This window comes from Hermetia illucens, chromosome 2 (assembly GCF_905115235.1).
Source record: "Hermetia illucens chromosome 2, iHerIll2.2.curated.20191125, whole genome shotgun sequence".
NCBI classification, from domain to species: domain Eukaryota; kingdom Metazoa; phylum Arthropoda; class Insecta; order Diptera; family Stratiomyidae; genus Hermetia; species Hermetia illucens.
The window spans coordinates 661,828-688,201 of record NC_051850.1 but is presented as its reverse complement, the minus strand read 5'-3'; the positions used below and the strand labels follow the sequence as shown (position 1 = coordinate 688,201).

The 26,374-nt window shown below is 40.7% G+C and overlaps 1 protein-coding gene across 2 annotated transcripts in view; it reads left to right on the top strand.

Annotated features, from left to right (window-relative positions):
- The window catches only part of LOC119650418 (IQ motif and SEC7 domain-containing protein 1), a 238,119-nt gene that overhangs the window by 90,950 nt on the left and 120,795 nt on the right, over positions 1 to 26,374 (top strand). Inside the window, exon 1 of one of the 2 annotated variants that reach the window (XM_038053222.1) lies at positions 2,343 to 2,846. The exons of the other annotated variant lie outside the window; for it this stretch is intronic. Within the exon in view, the coding sequence (XP_037909150.1) occupies positions 2,824 to 2,846 (23 nt within the window). The 5' untranslated portion in view covers positions 2,343 to 2,823. Of the gene's footprint in view, positions 1 to 2,342; positions 2,847 to 26,374 lie in introns of those variants that run through there. 2 annotated transcript variants of the gene reach the window in all.

The following is a 26,374-nucleotide window of genomic DNA, read 5'->3' as shown; positions in this document are numbered from 1 at the left end:
AATAGATTTATTCAGAAGATTAAAATTCCTTAAAATAGTCTCCTTCTGCATCGATACACCTGCGAAGACGATTCTGCCACGCCTGGAAAGCACCCAGAAACTCCTCGACTGGAATGCCTCTCAGGAACCTTGTAACTTGTCCTTGAATGTCCTCCACCGATTCCCAGTGCTTTCTCTTCAGCTCTTTCTCCAGTCGGGGGAACCAAAAAGAGTCACATGGAGCCAGGTCAGAGTTGTAAGGAGACTGGGGCACTACGGAGGTCTTGTTCTTGGTTAGGAAGGTAGTAATGATGAAGGCCGTGTGGCTGAGGCAGGCCTGATCCACCGTTTGAGTCTCTTGAGCACCTCCAGGTAAAAGGCTTCGTTGACAGTTTGTCCTTCCAGTACAAACTGAAAATGGACGATTCCTTTGACGTCGAAGAAAACAATCAGCATGATTTTGATGCGAGATTTGCTCATGTGCACTTTTTTGCGTTTGGGAGAAGATTGTATGTGCCACTCGGAGTTCTGCTTTTTGGATTCTGGATCGTATTCGAACATCAAGAGTAGAGTTAAAAGATCATTTCACATCTTCGACACAAGCTTTGTACAAATCTTTCACATTTGCAAATCCTCCATCAGTATCCCGTGTACCGCGAATGTCGACAACTTCAGGGTCTCAACATTTAGCTGGATACTTAACTCACGGTCTAGACTCAAAACTTCGTGTACACGTTGTGTGTATCATCAGTATGTGGTAATAGACAATGGTTGTTCATTTAGGATGATTACAATATCTATGGTTTTAATATTTAATTTTTGAACAAGTTGCTCGAGATCATTTTTGCTATCAGATGCTAGGAAAACAGCATCTGATAGCAAAAATGATCTCGAGCAACTTGTTCAAAAATGCAACACAGTCTCAGATTGAATTTAAATAAAACTGAATTTTTGACGACCGATCCCCATGAAACAGGCACAATCACTGTCAGCGGCAGTGATCTACCCAGAACTGAGCGATTTAAATACCTCGGGTCAACGCTATCGGCCAATGGAGAACTGCCTTATGAAATTGCTTCACGCATTAACGCAACCTGGATGAAGTGGCGTTCCACAACTGGTGTCCTTTGTGATCGACGTATCAACGAACGTCTCAAATCTAAAATTTACCCCAATGTCATCCGTCCAGTCGCTCTCTATGGTTCTGAGTGTTGGCCGACCATAAAAGACAATGAACGGCGTCTTGCGGTAATGGAGACGAAGATGCTGCGTTGGACTAGTGCCGTCACACGTTTAGATCACATCCGAAATGAGGATATCCGCGATCGTTATGGGGTTGCACCGATCGTGGAAAAGTTGCGAGAGAGGCGTCTTCGATGGTATGGTCACGCAATTCGTGCAAACGAGAATTCACTTGCCAAGATTGGTCTGAACATCGAAGTCGATGGTAAACGACCAAAAGGCAGACCTAAGCAACGGTGGCTTGATACGCTGGATGGGGATTTGAAAGCCTCGAGATTGCACCCAGATCAGGCATTCGATAGAGCCAAATGGCGAAGCCGATCACGACGAGCCGACCCCGCTTGTGAACGGGACAAAGGCTGAAGAAAAAGAAGAAAGATGGTTTTAATATGTATATACATATTTATATCTTGGCAATATATGAAAGAATATTTTGCATTCTTAGCTATGGAGGAATGGAAAAAGGTGCATAGAAAGTTCGTCACATAAAATGAACATAAAACCTTTATACCCGAAGCGCCGTGCTTTCGGTATTCCGACTTGTTTCTCTTATATCGGTTTTTTCTAAGTGAATTAAAATTGGAAGAGCTTTTATGCTGCTTACGTAAAAGGAATGATTCTACAAAGGCAGTGTTTTACAACGTAAATCACGTTTCGGCAGGGTAATAATCAGGGTTTTGTCTATATGATTAAACTCTCTTTCAAGGTTCTTCGCTAGAAAAAAAACAACGATACCATGAAACGGCGTATGAATAGGTTTACGATTATGCCTCAAATTCCCTAGTAATTTCCTGATGAAGGAAAGATGGTAACACCTTCGTATAATAGAACGATTCAACCAACACACTTGCCCTATTCTCTTCTCTCACACCCCTAGGCAATTTTGGATAGGGGATGATAACAAAGTGAAAGCAAGTAGCAACCATGGATACTGAAGGGGAGGTTTTGTATTTGGCACCGAGCCCTACTGAAAACCATTGAGAAGAAAACGTACGATTTTCCTTTACTTTATATGTATTGTGTCTATGTTTGTGTTAGCTGCTTGCAAAAATGTCGAATGGCAAATATCCTTTGGGTTTTGCAGTTTGTTGGTGATTTTCCCAATAAGATGACGGTAGAAATTTTTGATCCGTTCGAATAATAGCATATGAAAGGTTGCAGTGAAAATGCATCACTACGTTCCTGGTGCGGCGTTTTTTTTTTCGTATTCATGGAACGTAGATAGAAAGTGAAAAAGTAGAAAAAGCAAAAGCATTCAAGCATCACTTCGACTAAGGGCATTAAAGTGCATTTATACATTAGTGCAAATAGAGTGTCACAAAGTTCAGTGTACCGCGTGCTAGTCCATAAAGTCGTTTAACACGGATAGAGGAAGTATGAGTAAAAGCTTGGCTGATTTTTTAAGGCCATGTCGTAAGGGTGGAAAGTGTATTCTCACTAAAGTGGAGTGAATGATATGATGGTTGTGAAATTTTTAGGGTGAAGAAGGGTGAAGTGGTATTCATATAGTTTCCGTCCATCTACAGTTCTTGTAGTGTTAGTGAAAACGATTGTAGGTATCAAGAGGTTTCAAGGAAGCGTAGGTTGATTGAAAGCAGAACCATGACTACAGCTGATAGATTTTGGTAAGATTTTGAATGAGAATCCAGAGTGCAAAAATATCAGTACCAAAATTACTTTCCTTTTTAGTTCGCTGATTTATACGAAAATTTGATTATAAACAATGGCTTAAAAGTAAAGTAAAGTAATGTCGTATTTGTGATCGGATTTTAACGCTTTATTTAAGCCAAATATGCGCCATTTTGTTCGCAAACTAATTGCCATTTAGAAGGCAACTCCATTATCCCCCACTTATAAACCCCTGCTTATTTGCAAAAAACTCAGACAGCCAGTTTTCGCAAGCCTCTTTTGAGGCCAACTTAGTAGCACCAAGAGCGTTTTGCATGGACGGGAAGAGATGGTAATTACTTGGTGCCAGGTCCGGACTATACGATGGGTGCGATAGGACATCCCATCCGAGCTCCCGTACCTTCTGGCGGGTCATCAAAGATGTGTGAGGCCAAGCGTTGTCCTAGTGGAACAGATCACCATTCCTATTGACCAATCCTGGCCACTTCTGGTCAGTCGCCTACTTCAAACGGTCGAGTTGCTCACAGTAGAGGACCGAATTGAAGGTCTGGCCATAGTTGAGCAGCTCATAGTGGATGACTCCCTTCCAACCCCACCAAACACATAGCAAAACCTTCCTGGCCATCAATCTGGGTTTGGCGATGGTTTGGGCCGGCTCGCCGCGCTTCAACCACGATCTTTTTCGCTTGAGATTTTCGTACGTGATCCACTTTGCATCACCAGTCACTATCCGCTTCAAAAATGGGTCGAATTCGTTCCATTTCAGCAGTGCATCGCATTCGGTCCAAGAGATTTTTTTGCGTCAACTCGTGTGGCACCCAAACATCCAGCTTTTTTTGCAATCCAATCTTCTGCAAATGGTTCTAAACGGTTTTATAGTCCTTACCCAGTTCCTGACCAATCGAGCGAATGCTCACATGCTGGTCTACTTAGATGATTTTGACGATTTTATCGGTTTCTACTAGTACGGGGTGTATCTTCGACATCCACTACACCAGAACAAAATCGATCGAACCAACGCTGTGCTGTATGAATCGTTACAGTATCGGGCCCATAAACTTCACAAATTTTTTTGGCCGCCTTCGTTGCATTTTTACCTCTCAAGTAGTAAAAATGTAAAATATGATGAATTTCTTCCTTGGTGGACTCCATCTTTGATGCGCTATAACTTGAGACTGAAACATACGATCATAAAACTGTCAAAGAGACACCTGTAGCCCAGATTGTCGTCTTGAATGACCCGATGCGATAAGTACAACACAAGATATGTTTAAGGGGGTATTCTGATCTAGAGGCACAAATTTAATTCAATATCTGAAACGCTGTACCAAAAAAAACAATCAATATTTTTACTATCCAGTTTTTTATAGAATATTTATTAATATTTCAAGAATTCATAAAAAAAAAGTGAAAAAATTCAAAATTCATGAAGATAATAGGTGATGAAGTGGGGGATCTCAAAAAATTGGCACGCGCTCATACCCGCGATTCCAACCGTTCTAGCAATCTGAAAAAAAAACAAGAAAGATTATTAATCTAGAATAATGTGGCTATCGTACTAACTAAAAAGAATTAAAAAAAAATGTTTTTTGACAAAATGGCGACTTTTTGAAAAAAAATTATTTTTTGTACCACTTTTTTTTTGAGTTTTCCGAATTTTTTAAAAATAGTAAATATTCAAATTCGGAGATAAGAATAGTTCATGCACAAGAGAAATCTATAAAGAAGATTCACAACAAATTTCAAGTAAATCGGTTCAGTAGAACTTGAGTTATCATGGGTATCGTTTTAAAAAAGACAGTTTCGAGAAAAACGTGTTTAAATTTCCACGTTAAATTTCTCGCAATCTAAGTGATGAAGTGATATTTTAAACTTACATTTATTTAATCTGCTATTCGTGCTGCATACATTGGACCTTCCTCGACTTCGAAATAAGAATTTTCCGCATTTCTCTCTTCCAATCGAGCAGTTCTAACCTCCTTTGATGCGTTAGATGCCCGTATCTCTGAGCGGTCAATCCGGGCATTGTCTCGTTTCACAGCGAATGAATGAGCTCTAACTTCGAAAATAATTTGAATTTTTTAAAATCCTCCTAAATACATATTCTCAGATAGTTAAACTTTGAAAATATGAAAAAAAAACGATTTTTTCAAATTTCTAGACCAGAATACCCCCTTAAGTGTCGCCATCTATTGACAAAACACGACATTACTTTTTCCCCGACTTAATATTTGATAATTATTACATAATTCTAATATTTAAGCTTAAATACTTGCCCGTGTGTTTGACCAGCCAACAGTCTGCAGGATTACTTCTAATCTTTCTCTGTCATCATTTTGACATAAAAATACACATCCAACTTCTCAAGTACATTTTCAGATGCAAACCCTTCGAAGCAATTACGGATTGGTTTGTGGTTCTTGGTTGACAGCATGCTTGAAGAAGTTTAATCGAACTTTTAAATTTTTCACGATTTATTTTCTTTTTTCTAATTAACAAAAAAATGAAAAGAGGGACGAAGACGGCTACGGATTCGTACCAGGGCAGAGGCAACCCATAAAACGCTGCCTCACCTCTGCCCTGGGAGCAGCGTGACCGAAAGGGCTCGCAGTTGTTGTACGCTCCCTTTTTAATTTGTAAAACTCAACAAGGGTACGAATTATATTCAACGTGAGCTAGAAAATTTCTTTTTAGGGATTGAGGAGTCCTACGTCCACATCCACTTAATGTCGGACCGGACCGGACCAAATGGAGAGTAACTTGCTTCCACTCTTTATGGTCCATGGACTCCTCTTTTTGGGCTAACACCCAAAGTTCAAAAATGAAAAGAGGAATGAAGATGGCTACGGTTTCGTACCAGGGCAGATGCAACTCATCAGACCTTGCCTATAATTCGTACGCTGAATATATTTCGTATCCTTGTTGTGTGTTAAGAATTAGAAAAGGGAACGTACAACACCTGCGAGCCGCTTCGGTCACGCTGCTCCCAGGGCAGAGGTGAGGCAGCGTCTGATGAGTTGCCTCTGCCCTGGTATGAAATCGTAGCCGTCTTCGTCCCTCTTTTCATTTTTGAACTTTGGGTGTTAACCCAAAAACAGGAGTCCGTGGACGATAAAGAGTGGGAGCAAGTTGCTCCCCTTTTGGTCCGGTCCGACATTAAATGGATGCGGGCTTAGAACTCCTCAATCCCTAAAAATAAATTAACAAAAAATATTTTCCTCATTCTGCCAGACAACTACGAACAATTACTTATTAAGACCACCTCATATCTGTGGATGCATGCTGGCATATTGGGGTAACCTTAACCCCTCCATTCAAAAACAAAAAAAAACTATTTGATTCGCAGTGTTGGATGTTTTTTGCTTAATCTTCAGCTAAAATTCGAGATTCTATTGCAGCATCATCAAAACATTTCTGCTGGAAAAATACCAACCTTCATTAGGTATTATTTCACCTCACCTTCTCACTGCATGATGTATGATATTTGAATTTTTCAATATTAACTCAAATGATTTGATGAAATTTCAATTCATATTCTCACACTTTCGTTTGATTTTGGCTTTATAATAACTATATTTTCACTGAAATTTAGATATACATCTTTTTGAAAGTCATGGCCTGAATTTTAAATCTGCTGATCGTCAAGCATGAGTGAAGTGAATCATAAATTGATTCGACTTCCATTCCCAAGTCGATGGAAACTTCTATAAATTGCATAAAGAATGAGAACATCCACAAAATTCCAAGATACAATTCTAATGCAAGACCAAATTTAGGTCAAGATAGCATTAGAATCTGAAATTGATTCCAGATAAAGTGCTCATCGTGATCTAATTCGAATATTTAGATCGTTCCAAACGTTCCCAAAGTAAGTTTCTGGTGGTATCTCTTGCCAGTAACTGCAACGTAGATTGGGAAACAGAACTTTTCTTAGTAATTCAATGCCGGGATAAAACGATTTGTAGAAGGAAAACAACACTTAATATCCTATCTTCAACTTTGTAAAGTAACTCCCCTTGCTTACTTGGAGAAATTTATGTTCACCAGAAATCGTTTGTGGTGCGTTTATCTGTCAGTGTTACAAAAACTTGAAATGCATGCTACATTGCATTTAAAAGAAAAACCATTGTATGGAAAAATACCAATTGTTCGTGCATAAGAAAAGATAATTTGAGAGTCGCAAACTTAAAATCTTTATGATTTTCCGCTTGGTGCCGGATGGGTTGTAAAGTCCCCAGTTCCAACTGAATATGTCCTAAATTCACTTGCCAGGAAAACCGGTGGAATCATAGTAAAATTCCGGAACTCTGCTCTAGACAAGAAAAACAACTCCCCAGATACATATACCATCTGATGCTTTCCGCCTGGTGCATTTCATTGTATACGGTTCCAAGCTCCCCCACAGTGAAAGCGCGCACGATTTAGTCTCCCCTGATTTTCCATAAAAAGAAAATCGTAAGCATGTTCATATTCAGTTGAGAAATTCATAGGTCGTCTTAGTTGTTGTTGATAATCTCCTTCTTCGTGGTATTCTTTATAGCCTCCAGATCAGATCGCATGCGTTTGGTAGGAATCTATAAATGTTACCGTATTATTCGTACACATTGTAGAGAGGGAAAGATACCTTATGTGCGTGTATTTTATTTTCGTACACTCATCATTATAGTCCATTGGATTTTGATACTGTGTGCAGTTTTTGAATGTTCCCAACTTCAAGGTTCTTAGGAGTTATTTTCAGGCCACTTACCATTTTCATGATATTATTAATAGATTTTATTAGCTGGCAAGGAAAAGGTATTGGTGATAGATTTGATTTCATTATCTGGATGGTTAGAAATTATTACTTCTAAATTACATGTAGTTCTCTACGATAATCAAGCCCAAGGAAATAATCTACAATAAATAAAGTTGTCATTTATATTTACAAAATTCCTGCCCCCCCCCCCCATTTTCCATTCGTGAAATAAATGTTTTAACCATTCCAACTTTGTATACTACATCGTTAACTGCAACAGTAAACAACGGAGTTCGATCAAGTGCTATTGTTAGACAAGGGCTCGCAGACCGCATCCTTGGCAAATGTCGCCCAAGTAGCAACGACGGATGTCCAATGAGGGCAGCGAAAAATATTTATTCGAATATGGATTATCAAAAAATCGATCATCCCAAGTTGAGACTCTGCAGAGCTATTTTAAGGTCCTTCAAATATTCGAGGATAATAGACGTGGTTAGATATAATAGATAAACTGAAAGGACATAGTTGATTTTTTGTCGTATCCATTGATTACTTCTCTCTATGTTGACGTCCTAGATTTGATGAAGTGATTTGCCAGTGTGTCATACAAACTCATTGGATATGTACTACGACAACACCTAATAAGCAACTAAGGGGATATTTAAAGACCAAAACGCTCTAGATGATGAAGAGCCTCTCAACTTCATCGGGCACAAACCTATGATCGAGTAAAAAGGGAAACTTAATTTAGACGAGCTAACGCCACTATAACGTAGAACAAACGTTGCAGAAGTTTCTTGAGAGCTTAATTTAAATAGCTTTAAGCCATGCTTGTAAATCATAACAAGGAGCATGTTAATAATGCTTTATTTCTCACCAAGGAAAGTTTTCAAATGTGAGGTGCATGGACCACGTGTCTGCACGCTAAATATTGGCACCTTAACCGGAAAGATCGAGTAATTCGCACCTCAACATCGACCGTTAATTACCGTCCTGCAAATGAAGCCACCGATAACACAGCGTGAGGAACGCACTGGTCCGCCGCGCATTAAATGGTGACGATTTCGTGAGAAGAAACAAGAAATTATCTCACTTACGTGATTACCAACCATTACGAATGTGGAAGAATCGTAGAACCAAAATGAGAGATATGATCCACAAAGCTTCTTCTGCAACCCTCGGGGTCACCAAACCAGGTAAGCGGTACATCAACCGAGATACTTGGCTTTGGAATGAGGATATTGAAATTAAGGTCCGTGAAAAAAAACTCGTCTGCCACAAGTTTCTCGACAATAAAACGCTGGCTAATTGGCAAATTTATAATAATGCCAAACGAGCGAACCATTACAAAAATCTTTACTTATTCCAGTCCAGTACTTATATCCAGTTTGTTACTGGAGACTCGGGATGGGGGTAGAGATCTGAATTGACTTGCTAAAAGGCGTAACGAACGTACACAGGATATTGAACACTTCTGTTGCGTTAATGGCAAGAACGGTACTTTGTTTACCAACCGTCGAGCGGCAACGGATAGATGGCGAGAATACTTCGAGCCGATTTCAACTGAAGAATTTGGATCAGTTCCACCTGTCAGCGGCTATGGTGCTCAGAGGTGGCGGGAAGGAGGTTGGGGCGGCAACCCTATCGGCCAAACCAAAACCAAGTGGCCCAGGAGAACCTCCATAGTGGTGGCACCGGGAGACGCTGTAATCACTTTGGTTTGCCGGCCATGATTCAGTAGGCGAATGCTCCAAAGGCCTAATCAGGGCCATCAGACCCGAGTCTGCACGGGGACTCATCTGAAATGGCAAATTGGTCACGAAACCTTACCAGGGGTATACTGGTACCATGGGAACCGGGAAAGCCCCTAGACTCACATACTTCGGGTGAACTCCTGTTGTATGTGAGGACAGCTCGGTTATTTGCGGTTGGCCCCCCTAGTGGGAGTTTCATGGTGGTTGTGGTTATGCTCAAGCGAGAAGAGACCTTCGGGCCTCGACGTGGTGTTGCGTATCAACACGGGTGCCGTACTCCATAGTTCGGTAGAGATTTAGGTAATTCTTGCATCCACCAGTATGAATGCTAAGCCATGCACTTGGTATAGACTGGTACCGTTGTTGCTTGTCTCAGCGGGGCTCTGATTGTGGTCACAAAATCAATCCGTGTCTTAAGAGGACCGTAGGATTAAGTCTCACGACAGGTGCCTACGTAAAACACTATGGGCTTCACTGTCAGCGGCTATGGTCCCCACGTACTCGAGGAGGGCGATCAGACTCGAGTCGGCAAGGGACTCATCTGAAGTGGCTCTGCCACGAAGCCTCACCGGAGGTTATCTGGTACCATGGGAACCGGGATGGCCCTCTGAGAGCATATGCTCCGGGAGAATTCCTGGAGGATGTGTTCTCGGCCCGGTTATTTGCGGTTGGCCCGCTAGTGGGAGTTTCATGGTGGTTGTGGTTATGCCTACATCGCGGGCAGAGCTCCTCGAGGCTCGAGCGTGGAGTTGCGCTGTACAACTCGGGTGCCGTACTCCTTAGTTGCGGCAGAGGTGTTAGATAGGCCTCGCATCCACTGGTATGAATGCTGAGCCTGCACTCAGTATATACCAGGACCGCTGTGCTTGCATGGCGGGGCTCTGATTGTGGTCCCAAAATCAATCCGTGTCCGAAGAGGACCGTGGGATTATGCCTACGCGGCAGGTACTCACATTAAACCCCCAGAACTTTCATGTCAGCGCCTATGACAAACATTTTTACGATGAACTGGGCACTCGGGATGCCGAGAGAGATCTGTATCGACTTGCCAATAGCCGAAATTAACGCATACAGAATATCGAACACTTCTGTTGTGTTAATGACAAAAACGGTACTTTGTTTATCAACTGTCGATCCGCGATGGATAGATGGCGAAAGTATTTCAAGCAGATTTCAACTGAGAATTTCTTCATCCTCCACTCCCAATATCATTGCCGGTATTTAGACCAGTTCCACCTGTCAGCGAAACTGAAGTCGAGCAAGCAATAAAACGAATGTAATCGGGGAAAACGACAGGACCTGACAACATCGGTTCTGAGCTCTGGACTCAATACTGTAGCTCAGTGAATTCTTTAAGCGGGTTACTCAGGAAGGTAGAACACCAGAATGTTCAAATTACCGTCCGATCCGGTTATTTTCCAATACCATGATAATTTTTGAACGCATTCTTCACAACCGTATTATGAAAATCGTTGAAATAACCGTGAATCAACTCGGATTTATCTAGAACTGCGGAACTACTGACACAATACACGCTGCGCGGTTACTCATGGAGAAACATCGTGAGAAGCATCGCTCTCTTTACATTGCATTTCTGGATCTGCAGAAAGCGTGTGACCGCGTGCCACACGAATTCATCTGGTATGCTGTACGACAACACTTAATGCCAGAAGAACTCGTACGCTGAGTTCAATTGCTCTACCACGATCCGGAAAGTAAAGTTTAAAATGTGGTGGATATTTCAAAACCGCTTCGTGTCTCTGTTGGTGTTCCTCAAGGAAGCGCCCTCTCACCACTCCTCTTTTTTCTTGTTGTGGACACCGTCACACGGGACATCCAACGTCCAACGCCTTATACACTGCTCTATGCAGACGTCTGCGTCTAATAGCGGAAATGATCTCGAACAAAAATGGAATGATCGCTTCATGCAGCCTGATCTCAGATTGAATCTGAATAAAACTGAATTTTTGACGACCGAAACAGACACAATCACCGTCGGCGGCAGAACTGAACGATTTAAATATCTCGGATCAATGCCATTAGCCACTGGAGAACTGCGTTATGAAATTGCTTCACGCATTATGATCGACGTATCAACGAACATCTCAAATCTAAAATTTGACGCAATGTCATCCGTCCTGTCGTTCTCTATGGTTCTGAGTGTTTGCCGACTATAAAAAACAATGAACGGCGTTTTGAGCTAATGGAGACGAAGATGTTCCATGGGATTAATAGGGTGATACATTTTGGTCACATCCGAAATGAGAATATCCGCGGAGGGAATTGGTTGCACTGAGCGTGGAAAAATTGCGAGAGAGGCGTCTTCGATGGTACGGTTACGAAATTCATGCTAACGAGAATTCACTCGGTAACAGTGGTCTGAACATTGAAGATGATGGTAAACGACCAAAAGGCAGGCCGAAACGACGATGGCTTGATACGCTGGATGGGGATTTAAAAGTCTCGAGATTGCGTCCAGATCAGGCATTTGATAGAGCCAAATGGCGAAACCGAGCACGACGAGCCGACTCCGCTTGTGCACCAGACAAAGGCTGAAGAAAAAGAAGAAGAAGGAGTCACAATGCAAATGTCTATGCCACCAGTGACCTTCTGCTACGAAAGTCCAGCGCTCTAACTACTGAGTCATTCGGGAATGAAGATTGATCGTTGGAACTTTGGGCGCTGACTTATATAAGTCTGGACTGACCGTATAAAACCATTCGGGAGTTCTTCTGATTAGTAAATTCACAATCAAAGTTACTGAATTTAGTGATACCAAACTGATCGTGTAAAATACGACCTTAACTTTCATTGGACTTATTCTTTAAAATTCCTGCAACATTTAAGATAAAAAATTAATCTTTTCCAAAATCCTAAAGTGAAGTTTCAAGTAGTCAATCTTCTTCTGATCAGTAATGTGTTAGTTTGTGCCGTTCGTGAAAAATAGTTATCGTAATACGAGTGTTAAGCTGTCCTGATCTTATTTTTTCTCAGTGCTGTTGTATAGACACATAATTTGAACACCAATCGCGATTGTCAATTTTCATCTAAAACTATGACTTCGCGGAATATTACATCTCTCTTCGGCGGCGGCTTCGAACCCTGCGGCGATGACGCTGGTCTTGGGGGCGGGGGCTGCAGTGACGGCGGCGGCTTCGAATCCTGCGGCGATGACGCTGGTCTTGAGGGCGGGGGCTGCAGTGACGGCGGCAGTATGAATATAGACGCTTGTCGGCTGGTGATACGGCTGCACAGATGTCGAGTTGTCACTGCTCTGTTGGCCACTGGCACTTTGGCTGAACAAGTGCGTGCCTTGGCTCTGCTGGTGGTGTTGTTACGGCTGCTGCTGTTGTTGTTGGGGGATCACTTTCGCCACGGGCGGCACAGTGATGACCGCTGCCGCTACCTTGATTGTGCCGGTAATCACATTTGGAGTTTGCGACAGAATAGCCAGTGGAACTATAGTCGCGGAGGAGGCAACGTTCACGTTTTGTGCGATGATCTGCCCGCTTGATTAATTCACGTTGACGATTTGCGTTATAGACTGCGGAGCGGGGTTGGACACGCTGGCTCCTTGCTGCGATGTTCGCTCCAGGGTCACCAATTTAGGAGCTTGTATTTAATAACGTTCAATACACAATTTCAAAAAAGTACTCCTATTATAATTCAGGGATATTATACTGATTTCCGTCCGTAACTATTTCCTTTCTGTACAAAACTCGTTCTTTTCACAATGACTGCCAACTATCTTCTTAACTCTTTTTTCTTATTATTATTTTTTATCTGACGTTTCTCGCCACCTACTCTGTTCCTCACTCTCGTAGCGAGGTCTGAACTGAGTGGAGCGCCGGTGGCGTCATCTGCCCGCTGGTATTCGCGACATTCGAAATAAATTCCGCGAATCCTGCCGTGCCACAATGCGTCGCCTCCCTTATATCGTTGAATATAAGGTAAAGCGCATGTATATCTATGTATATTGGCAAATGAAATACAATAGTCAAAAAAACACAAATCCTGCCGCCAAGATGTAAGCATCCATATTATTCGTCCTACACGCCACCCAACAAAAAAATTCTAGCGTCATCAATATCACCGTACCCTCCCATGAATTTAACATTGTTCGTCCTTTAGGTACTAAAAAGCCGCTTGGAGCCAAGCACTTATTTGAGCCGCGATGTGACCTAAATATGACAACATTTTATTAGTTTTGCAATATTCGGTAGAATCTTCATTGTACGCAGACATTCAGTCTACCATGTCTACACTAACTTCTGAGCAAACATACTATATAGCAAGGAAAATACACATCCTTATATAGATGTATTATTGCCAAAATGGCACAGAAACTCCTTCGTTCTGGTTTCTCGCCAAGTAGCATGGCAAGATAAAAAATCGATTCTTACCCATATCCTACAAGAAACCATCGACGTTTGAATGTATGACAGCATATGAGTCTTCCGTGTTTAATTTGAAATTCCTTTCGTGATTATTTGAAAGGGGATGCAGATGTGAGCGGCCTAGACCTTAATCAATGTCCCTAATTGCATTATTGCGAAGGACTAAATCTCAAGGATGTTATTTAATTCTTTTCGGATGCATTCAATTATGAGAATTCTCTTTGTAGGCGAAATAAATATCCCAGGTTTCGGATTTCAATTGAGGTGAAAGAAATATTCCTTTTTAAAAAGTTGGAGGCGTGAGCGATAGAGGAGGTAGGCATTTACCAATTGATTGCCTAAATGGGACTAAATTTCCTTAAATAAAAAGCTGGCCCAAAATCCCACAAAATTTATATTACTGCAACTGCCCGTTTCTGTAATTTTCATATGTGTTGAAACAGTTCCCACAAATGGAGAAGATGCAACGTTAAAGATACGCCAGATATATTGAAAGCCCTCACCACATTCTCATCAGCTTTAAAACCACTTGTCGCTAAATGTGTAATCGATATGATTTACTATGCACATTAAACATAATTCTCTGGCGGCTTGTGACTCGTCGATGTATTTACCAGAACGAAATCCAGATTGAAAAGCAACTGGAATCGCAGCCACCAGAAGTAATTGATGTAAGCAACAAAGAAGTTGACACTCTTTAAGTGGTTGACCAGCAGCCACCTCTTAAGCTGTTAATGCGATGAAAGACCTTCAACGTCATGCACTAGTGTTACTGCTGGGTTAAGCTTGCCAGACATGTTCCCCTCATCAAACACGAGCAACTCTTCCAGTTTAAATAGTTCCAGCACTGCTTAGAACTGATTGAGCACAACTTCTAACAGAATTTCTATGCATTCCAACTAATAAAGCAACTTTTGTGCTTCGATTCCGATAAAATCTTTTTTTATGGCTAATATTTTATCGTCTGGCATGACTTTCAATAAAGGAAAAATGCCAATAAAGAATTCACAAACGTTTCCATGCGTTTGTTATAATGTTATGATTACCAGCTGTTACGAGACTATAGAGAATCTAATGAAAACGCTTTTAAAGTTTATTAGAAAATAAATAGGAAATTACGCAAAAGCTGAATCAATTAAACGGTGTTGATTCTAAAAGAGCCTTTCAAGGTGAAAAATCAATTCATGAAAATTCTTTTTACGGTCATTAAAAATTTCCTTGAAGGTTAAATAAGTTTCTATTTGTCATGCGTTATATTCATGTGCTGCACCTGCTCTGGTTAATTTTTTCGCTTAGGAAAACTATTAGCGTAGAATTGGAAACTTAGATTGCGCCTTATCAATCGAAAAGTAAATCGCAAAATAACAGAAAAGTAGTTACTCCTCAGCATCATCAGTGTTGCGCCGAGGTCCACCAATTCGATATCCCTAAAAACTGTCTGACGTCCTGACCTACGCCATCGCTCCACCTTAGGCAGGGTCTGCCTCGTCTTCTTTTTCTACCATAGATATACCCTTATAGACTTTCCGGATCGGATCATCCTCATTCATACGGATTAAGTGATCCGCCCACCGTAACCTATTGAGCCGAATTTTATCCACAACCGGACGGTCATGGTATCGCTCATAGATTTCGTCATTGTGTAGGCTACGGAATCGTCCATCCTCCTGTAGGGGGCCAAAAATTCTTCGGAGGATTCTTCTCTCGAACGCGGCCAAGAGTTCGCAGTTTTTTTTGCTAAGAACCCAAGTTTCCGAGGAATACATGAGGACTGGTAAGATCATAGTCTTGTACAGTAAGAGCTTTGACCCTATGGTGGGACGTTTCGAGCGGAACAGTTTTTGTAAGCTGAAATAGGTTCTGTTGGCTGACAACAACTGTGCGCGGATTTCATCATCGTAGTTGTTATCGTTTGTGATTTTCGACCCTAGATAGGAGAAATTGTCAACGGTCTCAAAGTTGTATTCTCCTATCCTTATTCTTCTTCGTGTTTGACCAGTGCGGTTTGATGTTGGTTGATTCGTCTTCGGTGCTGACGTTGTCACCATATATTTTGTCTTGCCTTCATTGATGTGCAGCCCAAGATCTCGCGCCGATAACCGCCTGCTCGATCTGGATGAAGGCAGTTTGTACGTCTCGGGTGGTTCTTCCCATCATGTCGATATCGTCAGAATAGACCAGTAGTTGGGTGGACTTAAAAAGGATCGTACCTCTTGCATTTACCTCAGCATCACGGATCACTTTCTCGAGGGCCAGGTTAAAGAGGACGCATGATACGGCATCCCCTTGTCTTAGACCGTTGTTGATGTCGAATGGTCTTGAGAGTGATCCTGCTGCTTTTATCTGGCCTCGCACATTGGTCAGGGTCAGCCTAGTCAGTCTTATTAATTTCGTCGGGATACCGAATTCTCTCATGGCCGTGTACAGTTTTACCCTGGCTATGCTATCATCACAGGCGGCTTTAAAGTCGATGAACAGATGGTGCAACTTGTCCATATTCCAACAGTTTTTCAATCGCTTGCCGCAGAGAGAAAATCTGATCTGTTGCTGATTTGCCTGGAGTGAAGCCTCTTTGTTATGGGCCAATGATGTTCTGGGCGTATGGGGCTATCCGGCCTAGCAAGATAGTGGAGAATATCTTATAGATGGTACTCAGCAACGTGATACCTCTATAATTGCTGCACTGTGTGATATCTCCCTTTTTATGTATAAGACAGATAATGCCTCGTTGCCAATCGTCAGGCATTGATTCGCTGTCCCATACCTTGAGCACAAGTTGATGAACCACTTGGTGCAACTGGTCGCCTCCATATTTAACCAATTTGGCTGTAATTCCATCGGCTCCTGGCGACTTATGATTTTTTAGCCGATGAATTGCACGGACTGTTTCTCCTAAACTTGGTGGTGACAGTATTTGTCCGTCGTCTTCAGTTGGCGGGACCTCCAACTCGCCGATGTTCTGGTTGTTAAGTAGCTCATTAAAGTACTCAACCCATCGCTCTAATATGCCCATTCTGTCGGAAATCAGATTTCCCTCTTTGTCTCGGCAGGATGAGCATCGAGGTGTATAAGGTTTCATCCTGCTGACTTGTTGGTAAAACTTGCGCGCCTGGTGCGGTTGCTCCCTGTACTTTTCTAGTTCACAGACTTGTTGGTTCTCCCAGGCTTCCTTTTTCCGTCTGTGAAGTCGCTTCTCCGCTCGACGGAGTTCGTGATAAGTCTCTGCGCGTGCCCGCGTTCTTTGAGAATGCAACATTACTCGGTATGCGGCATTCTTCCGTTCCGTTGCTAGCTTACATTCATCGTCAAACCAGCGGTTCCGACTCTTTTGCGACTGGGACCAAGTATGTTTGTGGCCGTATCCATGATAACGTTCTTCAGGTGATTGTGAAGATCATTTGTTGATGCTTCATCTCCAGGTCCTCTGTTGACTGCGGTTATTGCGGCATCCATTTCCCTCTTATAGGTGTCGCGGAGGGTTGTGTTGTGGATGGCTTCTGTGTTCACTCTCACCTGATTGTCAGAGGGGATTCTAGGTGGTATTGTTATTCGAGCTCGGAGCACCATGCCAACGAGATAGTGATCCGAGTCTATATTGGCCCCCCTATATGTTCTGACATTCATCAAGGCTGAGAGGTGGCGGCGTTCGATCAACACGTGGTCAATTTGGTTGAAAGTGGTCCCGTCTGGAGAGGCCCACGTATGTTTGTGGACCGCTTTCCGCGCAAACCAGGTACTTCCAACAACCATTTCGTGTGACCCTGCTAATTGAATAGTCCGCAGTCCGTTATCATTTGTTTTTTCGTGTAAGCTATGGGAGCCAACGTATCGCCTGAATACTGGCTCCTTCCCTACTTGGTTGTTAAAATCCCCAAGTATGATTTTGATATCATATCTGGGACAGGCTTCGAGGGTTCGTTCTACTGCCTCGTAGAAGGTATCCTTCTCCGACTCTGCAGTCTCCTCTGTAGGGGCGTGAACGTTTATGAGGCTTATATTTCTAAACTTGCCTCGCAAGCGCAGAGTGCATAGCCGTTCGCTTATGTTTTCAAAGCCGATAACAGCAGGTTTCATTTTTTGGCTGACTAAGAAACCTACTCCGAGCACATGGTTTACTGGATGACCGCTATAATATATGGTGTAGTGGCTCTTCTCCAGGAAGCCGGTCCCTGTCCATCGCATCTCTTGTAACGCTGTTATATCAGCCCTATATTGGGACAGGGTATCGGCTAGCTGCTCATCAGCTTCATTTCTGTACAGGGAGCGCACGTTCCATGAGAAAATGCGCAAATCGTTATTCCGTTGTCGTTGCCGGGTTCGTCGTTTTAAAATCCGTCCTGTCCGAGGCTCCTGTTGTGGCTTCGTAACAAGTTGTTTTCCGTATTATGATAGTACTTAATCCTGAATTAACTGAAATCACAATAAGCCAGGATACAAAAATTGGATAACAATAGGACCTATATATTATTTAGTTACAATACTTGATAACAGATGGCTTGAATGTCAGTAAGAAATTTTCTAGCGAAGTATTCGAGTACTTTTCTGGAATATTCATCTAGGTATAAACGGTTCGTCCTCAGATTCAGGATATAGTCCTGCGTCGATTATAAATATATCCCAAATATAATTAAATGTTTTACAATTAATTGTATAATAAGGTTAAATAAGGATAGCTTTGGAAGTCTCAGGTTTTAACTAGTCAAATTACGGAAGTCTCGGCATTTAGTATGACATACACATAACATTATTTTTTGAAATTTTGTAAAATTATTATACCTTATGGAGATGGTCACCGGACCTTGATCATTTTATTTACATTGATAGGCAAAATATAGAGGGCATCAAACCATTTGTATATTTACGAGGGCGGTCTGAAAAGTTTCCGGCCTCAACGTGAAGATGGCAGCACTCGTCAATAAAAATTAGGGAATGTGGTTGTGCATCTTTTGCCAGATACCAAAATTTCAGCCATTTTGGATGCGCAGTTGTTGTTTGACAATCGTTTGAGGGAGTCGATGTAAGTGTAAGCGGTCATTAAATATTTGTTTTTGAAAGGCAATACGCCTACGCAAATCAAAGAGGAGTTAGATGCTGTGTACGGGGACTCTGCACCATATTTACTACCGTGAAATTTTGGGCAGCTGAATTCAAACGTAGCCGTACAAGCTTGGGAGGCGATGAACGTTCGGGACGTTCAAAAACTGCAAACACTGACGATAACATCGGTAAAACTCACCAAATGGTGCTAAATTACCGTCAAATTAAAGAGAGAGGTAGCAGAGGCTATAAATATCTCAAAAGAACGTGTTTGTCATATATAGAATGAAGATTTAGGCATGAGAAAGCAGTCCGAGCGTTGGGTGCCGCGTTTGCTCTCGTTAGACCAAAAACCAATTCGAATGAACGTTTCCAACGTCAAAACAGTGGAATTCCAAAGAGGAATCGGCTCCAAAAATGGGAAAACTGTTTGTTCGGCTGGGAAAGTGATGGCGACAATTTTTTTGGGATAGTCATGGAGCTATCTTAATCGATTATCTTCAAACCACTGCAGGAGCACTCGACAAACTAAACGCAGAAATTGCGGAAAAATGGCACCATTTGAAGAAAAAAATTCTGTTCTTCAAGACAATGCGCCGTCCCAGACCTCTATGGTTGCCATTTCGAAAATCCACGAATTACGGTTAGAACTACTTGACCACACCCCATATTCACCAGATCTAACAACAAGCGACTTCTTTCTGTTCCCTAATCTAAAAATTACGCTCTGAGGAAAAAGATTTTCTTCAAATGAGGAGGCCATAACCGGTCATAATGCCGAGTCCTTTTTGGACGGGTTAAAGAAATAGGAGCATCGCTGCGACTTACAAGGAGACTATGTAGAAAAAAAAAGATTAAAGAAAAAATTTCTTGTATCATTGTTAGGTCGGAAACTTTCCAGATCACCCTTGTAGGGAGCGTTTATTTCTACCGTTGGAAATAATGAACTTTATGTCGTTTCGGGCAACACCAATCGCTAAATACCCTTGTCTTGCATTGTCCAAAATTTGAAAATGAAAAAACAAAGGTGAAGCTGCTCCTCGCCCGTTTTCTTTTTGTGCTGCTATTGAATGGTTCTACTCGTTCTCCAATAGATGTTATAAGTAGTAGTGGTTTCATTGGAAAATACTTTGGCAGCACTTGTATACGATAGTATTTTTGACAGGCTGTAGATAAAATCCGGCTCAATAGGTTACGGTCGGCGGGTCACTTAATCCGTATGGATGAGGATGATCTAGCTCGGAAAGTCTAGAAGGGCAATATCTATGGCAGATAAAAAAGACGAGGCAGACCCTGCCTAAAATGGAGCGATGGCGTAGGTCAGGACGCCAGAGAGCTTTTAGGAATATCGAATTGGTGGACTCCGGGGCAAAACCGGGATGTCTGGAGTTCCTTATTAAGATAGGCCTAGACTGGATACCGGTTGTTGCGCCGTGTGATGATGATGATGATATTAAACGCAGTATTTGACATTGATCTGATATGCATGGAAGTATTTTGTTTATCACATTGAAAATGGAAAATTTTGTGCCAAACAAACAGCATTTGAATGAATTCTTGTGGATATCTACAGATGAGAACTAATTCCTTTAAAACGACCTGTTCAAGGAAACGGTTCAAAATAGGTCAATAAGCAGAACATGACAACGCCAGACCTCATATTGCTTCTGTTGTTCAAACCTACTTAGAAGAGCAGGTCTGAGAAGTCCTACTCCACCCACCGTATTCATCAGACAAAACTCCTTCAGATTATCATTTACTCGGGTCGATGCAGTTAGCCCTTGCAGACCAGCCGTTCCACTTGCTCAATGGATTACCTCAAAAAAGTAGACTTCTTCAGGGAAAGAATCCGTAAATTCCCTGAAAGATGGGGGAGGTTGTAGCTGCAGATGGAGCATATTCCAATGTAACATGTATTTTAATTAAACATTTGATTTTAGTAAAAAAGAACTTTTATATATCCTTAAAAATATAAAGTTTATAAAAAAATGTATTAATAAAAACGGCGGTAGGTCATTTCAGCTGATAGAACATTGCATTCTCTAATTAGTGAGCAACAATTTTTGAGATAAGCATGTCAAGGATGAGTCAATTAAGATTATTATTTCCACAAGGCAAAGGAATTCCATTATCATACGTAAGCATCTAATACTAACGATATTTTTGGAAAAATGAACCATTCCATTTGCAAACAGGTGCTTCCAATTCATTCTATTGTTGCTTGAAGCCATAAACCCCTTTTAGCAATTTCTAAAACTAGTTTGATAATCACTTTCATGTTTTCTATAGTTTGTTGTTTCGATCAATAGTAAAAATTTCTTATGTAATTTGATGTTTCATGAGAATGAAATGCAGCTGTTTGAAAAAATCTAAGATACATTCGAATGTGAATTCAGAATTAGATAATGACCAGAAAAAACAAAAGACTTTGTAAATCACACTCAATGATGGCCACACCTGTCTGAATCATCTGAAATCTTTACGTATCTCTGTTTTACATAAACTGCTCTAAGTTTTCAAGGTAAATTAGCATTAAAAAGCTTTGGGCTGTTATTGCGCTCAAAGGTACTTATCGTAAAATCACTGTTTATTCTGGGCAAAATATTTGTGTTGATGTTTCTTTATGTTGTGGCTGATAAGATAATGTGGTGAATGTACAGATTACACTAAGAAAGTCATCATTATCATACATAGCTTACAAATAATCCCATAATTCAAGTAGATCGAATTTTGTTTGTGGGATACAAGTGTAAAATTTGCCAAGCATTATTTCTTGTAATAGCAGTTCCTCGCTGAAATTACGTATTAACTGAGCACTGAATATTAAGTGGAATCCTCGAGTTAATATTCCTTAAAGTCGTCATTTTAATATACAATTGTCATTGTTCAAGCATGGGGTTATGCTTAAGGGGGAAATCATTCTAGATTTTTTGCACGCGGTACCGTCTTTGGATAAGGACGAATTGATTCAAGAGCCCTTTTAAAGTCAGTTTCTTCCTCAATGCTTGAAGTTGTCAAAATCCTTGTTGGACCTGGTATCTCTTCTACCTCGTTGTTAAATCCCTATTCTTCAGACGGTCCTTGTTGGTTCATCGCAACCGTAGATGAGGTTTCTTCAACAGGATGCACATCAGGATGTTCTGGAGTTGGCTGGTCAGTTACTTCAGAAAGTATCAAGTCAATGTCATCAAAAATATATTCATTCATGGGCTAAACCCCTGTTAATCTGAAGCCGTTGCTGCGTGTCGCTCCAGCATCCATAGCTGAAGAAGCAATTTCAGGAATGTCGTAAATTGACATGGATAGTTCGGGATTGGCATTAATCCACCCATCAACAAAATAATTGATAGCCTTCTTGAATGGACCGAAAACTGTTCGATCGATCGGTTGAATCCGATGGTTGCAGTGAGATGAGAGAGAGAGAGGACAACAATGCCATTGCCAATGCAAAATTTCAAATTGTCATGATCCATTTAATTTTTGGCTTGATTCAAATTGTTTGATCCATTTTTTGGATACTATTGCTGAGCACATCAAAATACTTCTAACCACTTTCTCTGTCAAAAAAAAAAATTAGAAATGTTAAGAGGCTGATATTGTTAACATACTATCTTCGAGATATGAATACCTTGCTAGTATAGCATTTTTTTCGAAGTCGAATGTGCATGGACCGCAAATTTTAAAAACTCAGTTTCTTTGTGAACAAAGCTTGTATGTCACCATTGGATTCAAGTTCCATGAAGCGAAAACATGTGATTTTGAAATAAATATGATTAAAACGAGTTGTTAGAAAATATATATTTAATTAAGCTTGCATCAAAATAAATAATATTGCGTTGTTGAATTTAATTACCCTTTTCTGTCCATAGAGCAGAATAAATGTATTGCAAAGTCAGGAGCATATTTCAAAAGGTTACTAATCGTAAAATGGCGGAACCTTGTTTAACTTATATAAGTACTCCCAACTACGGCAGTATATATTGTTGCTTTTTAAGGTTTTGTTTAAAAACCATTAAAGTGGGTTGGCTGTTTGCCTGGCTGTCTGCCCTACGCACTTTTCCCGGAAACGCTTACCCTTATTGAGATGAAATTTTGTGGACATATGCAAAGTATGGAAACCCGCACACACAATGAAAAGTTTGATTTTGTATGAACTTTAATGGGGAGTCTCCACAGAAGTTAAGAAGGGGGTGCAACGTTTTCTACGAATATAGTTTTATGAAGTATCAAACGAAGGATGTCGATTAGTACTTTACGAAACTCTCTCAGATTTGATTCAGTTGTAAAGCAAGTGAGTGAACTGAAACAGGATTCATTCTCACTGAATGGTCTTAAATCAAAAATATAGTGCAAAACAGTGACCATATACATATCTTGTATCTGATACGAATGCACTTAGGATGATGTTTTAGTGGTTATTCATTTCTTCTTGTGAATTATACAAAACTTACATATATCCTGTCCATAAGGAAATATAGCACAGCTCCTAGCGAATCATATCAACATCAGTGTTACACCGGAAAGCATGGTTCCAAATGAGCAAAAGTATTGTATTGCCAGAAATATCGCTGGAGGTTAAAATAGGCTACATTTGTCATTAAGAATGTGAATATTCCAAAGCCCAATTATTCTCCAAACACCATGGCTTAATACAGTGACTAAAATATTCACTAACTTTTGAGGAGGGAGGGAGGAAAACCTTGTCGTTATGTTCTGTTGGCCCATAAATTGTAAGCCCAAGTAAATAATCTAACTGAAAATAATTTTTTTTATTTGTTAGAAGAAGTCTACAGATCTTCTATTCACTTGTATCTATCGCGCTAAAGGTCGTATCATAGACTGACAAATAAAAGTTCATCTGGAATATTGAGATGATCTATTGAGATTGACTTTTGCAATATGATATCACAATAGCGTCGTTCACAACGAAAATCATCTTGTTTCGCCACGCTTTAATACCCACTTTCAAAATTCATCTGAAAACACGAATTAACTCATGCACGAAAATCGTAATCATTCCTTTGATTAAAATTCTTCCAGCAAAACATCGCTTTCCTACTCTGACTTTAATTTTATTTAAATTAAGTCTCACAGGCCATAACACCTCCCAATTACGGCTCCTCCAATCACCTCTTAATAAATTCATACTAATATTGGTCGGGCAAAAGGTTAATTAGAAATATGAAAAAGAAAGCAACGCAGAAACGTGGATTTGTTCTGTATCTCGAGTCGACTTGCCGACGACCACGGACAAACTTTATCAACATTTCCATAAAAATTAGTAGCCCACTACCTCCGCAAGTGTACTAATCCGCCATCATCATCACCACTAGGTCGTAGGCATGTTTTCGTGTGTTGTAATGAATTCCGAATGGATTTTCTGAATTATTAAGTAAATGTAATTTCATATATAAATTATATACGGTCAGTTGGTGATGATCCGATTTGTTTCATTTTCTGACTTCGAAAAATTTCGATTTTCGATGGAATTAGAAGGCTTAGCTGGTGCAACAATCGTTTCGTTGAAGGAAAGAAAATACAGTAACTACGTAAATTTTTCACGTCTTCTATAATTCTAAAACTTATACTAATAACGATGGCGGTGGTTTATATAGATTTTAATTTGTTTTATCGGATCTGCATGTAATCACCAAGTTTTTGACCCTACACCGAAAAGTCAAAGTTACTGTAATGAACTGCCAGTGTAGGACTTGTATTGAAGAAAGAATGTGGATACTTCGGATTAATTGTCTCTATTCGACTATTTAATCATTCACAGACCAATAATTTTTCGAGGTACTGTCAGTGTCTATTTCACTTGTTATATGTATTATTCCTAATTCAACACAAGCCATTAAATTGGAGATGGTTGGACTCACTTTTGGATAACGAAGACGCGTAGACCGCACGCCAAACTTGTAATTTTGGCCGTCGCTTAAATCATCATTAATAAAAGTGTCACGGACATTGGCGGCGAATAATGACTCCAAAGAACTGAGAGAAGTTGGCGCCCGTTCACTTCCAACACCTTTTCTCAATGGCAATAAATTAGTTCTTTGCCTCTTTATTCGTCAATTGGGATTTATCACTGCTGGACTAAAGTACAAATGCATATCAACAATGTAGGACTTTGTGTTGCTGACTGTTCACTATTTTAATGATTATTAAAATTCAGGAGACGATTATTTACTAAATTTGCATTTTTCCAAAATTAAATAGAATGTGAGTCAACGGGAAGATATGAAATCAGATCAACTTTATACAAAAAATTGGTCTATTCACTTCTGAAAGGCATAAACCTTTCTAAGTGATGTTTCAAATTTTCAACACACAAACAACTCTTGAAGTGTTCTTTCTCTGAATTTTACCCATTTGGAAATTTTTAGTTTCAACTCTGCAGAAATGTAAACGATACTTAAAACCTTAGATAAAAGGCAACCTTATTCAGCAAAGGCAATATGTATTCATAAAGTAATTTTATACAAACTTTTTTTCATTTCTATCAAATCTGCTATCCGCTCCCCTTCACTATTTTGTAATTTACAACTAAAAAAGTTGATTCTTCTCTGTATACATTTGGTAAATCTTCATCCTTTTCTGTTTTTCCTTCTCTTCTCATTTATCTCTCCTCTTGCCTTTTCTTTAGTGGAGTACTTCATTGGAAATCTTGATACATAAGTTCCATGTAGGCTCGAGGATCCTTTTCACTCAGAAAAAGTTCAGGTTGAACACTTTATAGTGCATCCCCTCACTTATCTGCCCCGTGGTTCTGAGTGTTGGCCAACTACAAAAGATAGTGAACCGCGACTCACGGTAATGAAGACGAAAATGTTGCATTGGACAAGCGATATAGCGTGCTAATTAGGACATCGCGACCCATTGGAGTTTGCACCGTTCGTGGAGAAATTGCGACGGAGGTGTTTTCGACGGTATGGGCATGTGGTTTTAGCCCTCAAAATATCCTCCATACCGTGCTATAATATATCGTCAAATATACTTGCAGAAGAAATACACAAAAGCGTTCATACTTGAAGCGTTCGACTTCCATTTTTCGACTTGTTTGTTAGTTTGTTTGAAATCTACTCGTCAGGCAGCCGAAATGTGCGAAATAGCTCAAACAACTGTCGCAGTGTCAAGGCCAATCTAAGTGGTGGGCTCGAAAAGTTCGTCGACCAGAACAAACTCCAGGTTCAAATGCAAACTTTATCTGGTCTGGTCGAATCGTGGAAGTAAGTTAAAGATACGATCCACAAAGCGGCTTATGCAACCCTCGGGATCATCAAGCCAGGTAAGCGGTTCATCAGCCGAGATGCTTGGGTTTGGAACGGACAATTAAATGAAAGTTTCTCGACGATAAAACGCTGGCCAATTGGCAAGTTTACAAAAATGCGAATCGAGAAGCAAAAAAAAGCCATTGCTGTTACCTGAGCGGTCCATTATATAGATCTTTAGGATAACCTAGAAACTCGGGATAGCGAAAGAGATCTGTCTCAACTTGTCAGAACCCGACACCAATGCACACAGGAACACTTCTGTTGCGTTGATGATACGAACAGTACTTTGATTATCGGCCGACGAGCCGCGATGGAATAGGTGGTTAG